The sequence below is a fragment of the Eublepharis macularius genome, chromosome 10, assembly GCF_028583425.1.
Source record: "Eublepharis macularius isolate TG4126 chromosome 10, MPM_Emac_v1.0, whole genome shotgun sequence".
In the NCBI taxonomy this organism is placed as follows: domain Eukaryota; kingdom Metazoa; phylum Chordata; class Lepidosauria; order Squamata; family Eublepharidae; genus Eublepharis; species Eublepharis macularius.
In genome coordinates this window covers 80,985,814-80,991,813 of record NC_072799.1, presented here as the reverse complement: position 1 = coordinate 80,991,813, position 6,000 = coordinate 80,985,814, and the positions used below count along the sequence as shown (strand labels likewise).

At 42.2% G+C, this 6,000-nt stretch overlaps 1 protein-coding gene across 1 annotated transcript in view; it reads right to left on the bottom strand.

Annotated features, from left to right (window-relative positions):
- Positions 1-1,545: 1,545 nt before the first annotated feature.
- The window catches only part of MTNR1A (melatonin receptor 1A), a 63,780-nt gene continuing 59,325 nt past the window's right edge, over positions 1,546-6,000 (bottom strand). Inside the window, exon 5 of the mRNA XM_054989657.1 lies at positions 1,546-3,375. Coding sequence (XP_054845632.1) covers positions 2,510-3,375 — 866 coding nt within the window. The 3' untranslated portion in view covers positions 1,546-2,509. The remainder of the gene's footprint in view (positions 3,376-6,000) is intronic.

The window sequence follows — 6,000 nt, the reverse complement described above, 5'->3', positions numbered from 1 at the left end:
GATCTCCCGCTGGGGGACCTGGCAACCCTAGGCTGATAAGTTTTGAGAAGTCTCTGGAAACAAGATCATTCTTTCCCCCAATGGTTTTCCACAACAAGAGACTGGTCAAGCAGGCATAATTTTTTAGCATGAGTTAGGCTCAAAGCAGGACTGTTCTCCACAGTGAAGACAGAGAAAATGAAATGCACTGGTTGCTCTGGCTAAAACCGAGTCAAAGCAAGGAATGTGAGAATAGAATCACATGCATGGAATCAGGGCTTTTTTCTGGGAAAAGAGGTGGTGGAACTCAGTACCCCACAATGATGTCACTTTGGGTCAGCTGGAACAAGGGAGGAGTTTTTAAAAGTTTAAATTGCCCTCAGCGAAAATGGTCACATGGCCGGTGCCCCTGTCCCTGATCTCCAGACAGAGGGGAGTTTAGATTGCCCTCTGCACTGTGGAGGGCAATCTAAGCTCCCCTCTGTCTGGAGATCGGCGTGGGGGCACCGGCCATGTGACCATTTTCAAGAGGTTTTGGAACTCCGTTCCACTGTTCCCGCTGAAAAAAAAGCCCTGCATGGAATCTTTTGGCCTGGGGAACATGTCTGATATAATACACACATTTTAAAATACCAAATCTGAAAATGCTACCCATCTGAATTACTGGCCTTTTCAACATATAATCTTTCGGAATAACACACAATTTTAAAAATTACATAATAGTAAACGGTAGTTTTAAAATTATAATAAAATATATTATAGCATTTAATAATTAAACAGGATATTTGCTCCTCAGTGACCCATACTGAGTGATATATAGCTGTCTGAGCAAGTATTTCAAGGCATGTACATTTTCAGTTTGATTTATTAGTTTGTACAGAGGAAATAAAAAAGCTTTGTTTAAAAAATATTAATGATTATGCTACTGTAACTACATTTCTGCTACTTTCTCAGATGCACCATAAAAACATTACCTTGTTATTAGGCTTAATGTTCAGTAAGGCAAAATTTTTGCAAGAATTTAAATTGTGTATTTGTCTTCTGTGATTAAAATCAGATGTCTGACCACTGTACATATGAAGTAATGTCAGTACACAATGAAGTATCGTTTAAGGATGGAATTGCAGTGAAGAAAGCAGTAATACAGATATTGCTTTGTCAATCATATTGCATGATGTTACAATAAAAGAGCATGAATTATTTACACAGTGATGTAATTGACAAGAATGGTTTAAGTGTAAACAATGGTCAAGTCAAGCACTTTGAGAAATACATTGGCTGGCTTGTTCAAACACCACCTAAAGTTTGTTGTTAATTAATTCCGTTACAAAACAACACAAACCCGTCTTTAAGATAAAAAGATCCTGTTCTATTGTCAAAATGTGAGTACTTTCAAGAATGTACAAATGTGTTATAGATCCAGAGGAGTTAGCTGTGTTAGTCTGTAGTAGCAAAATAGAAAAGAGTCCAGTAGCACCTTTAAGACTAACCAAAAGCTTATGCTACAGTAAAGTTGGTTAGTCTTAAAAGGTGCTACTGGACTCTTTACAAATGTGTTATGTTTGCTTCAAGATCTACATAGTTTTATAGAGTACCATGTGCTCCAAAAATGTTTTGATTGTGTGCTACAGCTTTTAAGTCCATAGAATATAATTAATATTTAGCTTTTTCAAAGGCTTTGGGTTGGGACCCATGCAAAATCCCACTTGCACTAGAGTTCTTTTACAAGTAGAAACGCAAGAAAAAGACTCTGCTGCTTAGTTGGTGATCTGACAGACTCAGCAGCAAAGCCAAGGGAGAAATGGTTATGTGACAGAGCACAAGAATAAATTCAGTCTTGAAGGGTTAACTCACTCAGCTCCGGCTGAGTATTGTTTTCCTTCCCAGGCAATCCAGACAAAAAATTCTTGTACATTTCCCCTTATACCTCCATAATGACAAATATTAGAGGCAACCCCATATGCCAACAAGTGACACAGCTGACCATTTTGCTTGGTATCTCAGGTCTAGAGACTTACTTTTTAAATGAAAGCTGGGGATTCAAACAGGGGTTGTGTCATATTTCTGAGGAGGAACTGCCCCCATGTGTCCCCTACAGCTACTGTCTTGATTAATCCCAATCCATCTCTAGTTGTTATTAACTAAACGCAAACAAAAGATGCACAATTATTTGTTCTGTAATTCTACAATGTTCAGAGTTATATCAATGAATCACCGGGTATGTTTCAGCCAAAGAACACCACTTGTTCCATCATTTCTATGAGAGATTTAAACAATTTCCCCATTTGCATCAACAGGACTTAAAAGTACTTAACTTCGGGTTAATCATGTGTACTGTTTGCAATGTATCATGTAGTGCAATAGGAGGATCTTTATGTAAAAACAGTTACTTTGGTTCAAAAGATACTATACACAGAACTTCATCCGAGTGCATTTGTATAACGGAGGACGCTTCAACGGATGAACTGAGCAGATTTAGCATTTGCGTATTGTGCAGTGCAATGCCTGTAGACTGACAGTAACTGTTTTTTCACACAGAGTCAACCTTCACCAAATTGTTGTTTGTGAGTGGTGAAGGTTTGCTTTTGATCCTTTCCAATGCATCATTAGAGCTCTCCTGGAAGAAAACTTTTGCAGTACAAATTGTCAGAATAATTCGTTTGTACTCTTGTCTGAAATTCTGGTTCAGAAGCCCATAAATGACAGCGTTAAGGCAGCTGTTGAAATATGCCATATAGTAACTCGAAACAAACAACCAGTCTGGAATCCAGGGAATGGCTGTTTTGGGGTTGGCAGCAACTGCAAGGCCGATAAAATTCAGAGGGGCCCAGCATACTGCAAAGAGCACAAAGACCACAAACATGGTGACAAAATTCCTGAAATCATGCGGCTTTAGTTTGGGATTGTTGTCAGGCTTAACTCTCCTCCGTACCTGAATGACTAGGATCCATATCCTCAAGTAGCAAAATGTAACTATAGCTATGGGGAACATGAAGTGGAAGAACACAACTGCGATTGTGTACGCAGAGCTGACTGACTGGGAAAAGGTACAAGAGTAGATCCTGGTGTCATATTGAAGGGATCCCACAAACAGATTGGGCAGGATGGCAACGAAGGTCAAGACCCAGATAAGAAGGACGTAGCACAACGAGTTCTTTTCACTGTACCACTTGTCATACTTGAGGCTATGGCAGATGTAGCAGTATCGGTTGATAGCGATTCCAGTAATGTTGAATATGGATCCAATAACACTGAGGCCCATAAGAAAGCCACTGATTTGGCAGTGCACATATCCCAGGTTCCATCCATTATGAAAGATGGATGTCAGGACCAGAGGGTATGGGTAAATGGCCACAACCAGGTCAGCAACGGCTAGGCTGATGACGAAGATGTTTCCTGAAAAAGAAGAATACACAGACTTGTATATTAGTAAAAGTAATTTTTACTGAAGCCACATTTCAGTTTAGCAACCTTTTTTATGCAAGCGTCAAACCATGTTTTTAGATGACAGGCCTGGACTACGCAAGCTGCAACAGCATGACGTGATACGAGCTGAGGTGGAAAATGTGACTCTATCACTGCAGACTTCAGCAGGCAGAATATAAATTGTGAATTCTTCCCTGCATTAAAAGTTCCTTCTGTGCAGAAAAAAACAGTACACCAAAGAGACAGGATCTAGGAAGTCTTCCCTTTGTAATTTGTGACTTGCAAAAAAGATTTCCTTCCTTCATTTTTACAATATGCAACATTTTCAAATGGTCCTTTGTCTTTAACCTGAATTGATATTGTCTTTAATCTGAATTGGTAACTCTAAACTCTACAACAACAGCAACAACAACAACATTTGATTTGTATATTGCCCTTCAGGACACTTAACACGCACTCAGAGTGGTTTACAAATAATGTTATTATTAGCCTCGTGACAATCAGCCTGTGAGGTGGGTGGGGCTGAGAGAGCTCCGAGAAGCTGTGACTGACTCAAGGTCACCCAGGGGTTTCAAGCAGAGGAGTGGGGAATCAAACGCGGCTCTCCAGATTAGAGTCCCTCCCCACTTAACCACTACACCAAACTGGCTCTCAGTTATCTCATTTGTTTCTTTTGTTGCATGTGTAGGTCCATCCTAAGATGCTGTCGTGGGCTCTGAGTCCTCAGAGGATGAAGACTTCATGGAGGACGACAGGAGAGGGAGTATTCCAAGCCCCTCCAGAGTCAGCCGCTTGGAAGACCAGCAGGGAGTGGAACAGCAGGGACCCTTGCCAGAGCAGGCTGAGGAATCCAGGGCAGACTCAGGGACAGAGGCTGTTCCCTTACCTGCACCAGGTGAGAGGCAGCACAGAGTGCGGCAACGTCTTGCTGCACAGGAAAGGAGGCGAAGTGCAAGGCTTCAGGCACTCAAACTGCGGCGTAGTGACCTTGAGTCCTAGCAGGATGCAGCACTGCCTTGGAAGTGGTTGCTTTTAAGCCAGGGCGCCCTTTCCCTCATTGCAGACGCACCTGCGCACAGACCTGCCCGGCTCTACTGTGACCCAGCTCTGCTCTATCTCTGCTCTCTTGGCTCTGACCTTCTGGACTTGGCTCTCTGGACTACGCTCCCTGCTTAGTTGAACTCTGGACTCTTAGTGAAGCTTGTGGCAGATTCCCCGCATGCATTACAGCACAGATGCTTAATTTCTGTGTGTCAAAATGTCAGCAAAGTGAAGTTGTTACTTGTGTTGAAAAACAAGGATAATATCTGTTGATTTCCTGCTCCTGCTGCAGATGCTCACTTTGCCCCTAACTGTATGTGAGAGGGTCCTTTGACCTTTGACCCTCTCACCCCAAGCTAAGAAGGCTACTGTATGAAAGTAGGCATCAGGCAAGTTAGGAAAGTCTTGTCCTGTTAATCTTGTCTCCACTCACGTTTCTTTGGATCCAGCCTGAAAACCACAGTGCGTATCACAAATAACATCCAGTCAAACCATCAAGCCAAATTTTTATCCCCTCATTTACTAGGGTTGCCTTAATAACACAATTCATTAGTTTGCCTAAAATATTAATAACTTTCTGATTGTATTTTATTTCCTGTATAACTTTCTTGAAAGATCAGAATAACTAATATTACTAATACATTTCAAAATCTATGTTCACATCTCACAGGAAATTCATTCATTTTATCCATACACATTTTTCCCTGTTAAATTTGAAAGGGTTTTTTTTTTGCCTTTATCACCAAAATCTCAAGGATTCTTCTTTTTTAAAAAGGGTGTCCATCAAAACCATTGTGTTAATATTGACTTCCGGTTTGGGATTCATGGAGGTCTAACGCAGCTCCATTTGTGGAGCTGACCGGATTGCCGTTTTAACCGGCCGGAGGGGTGAAAATAACCCGCGGCCGACTGCTCTCAGGCGGGGAGCAGGCAAAGAACGCTCAAGACCCTAGGGTGAGTTAGATCTCGGACGAGGGGGGGCTCTACACAAGGAGTCTCCCCCCCGATCCTTGAGGTCCCACCTTGCGACGGGTCGGCTATAATCTCTGCGGCAATTTTGGGGCCAATTCGGCTGGCATAAGACCTACATACCCAAGCTTCGATCGGGGAGGGAAGTCGAGAGGAGAATTTAAGATCGAAACAGCGATTACAACCCGAGAAAGCTGGAGAGAAGGTAAAGATCGCTATCTCTTGAAACGGGACAGATTGACAAAAACAGAGAGGAAAGAAAGTAGACTTTTAAACTGCAACAGACTAGCGAAAAGGAGGTGAAGACTCGGCAGGAGTTGTATTTTAAAAGAGACTAAGTTTAAAGAAGTTATTACAAAAATCGGACTATTGTTTTGAATACCTGTGGTTTTGGAGCTGTGGGAAAAAGACACCATCGCGAGACCTGCTGTGGGAAGACGGGAGACAGGAAGTGCGTAACAACAATAGAGTGGCTGGAGGGAAGCGGCCCTTGCCAAAGGACAGGAAGTGGGGAATCGCCATCTTTGAAAGTGGAAGGGTCGTGGCTTCAGCGGAAGAGGAAGTAGGCCATCTTGGATTATAATA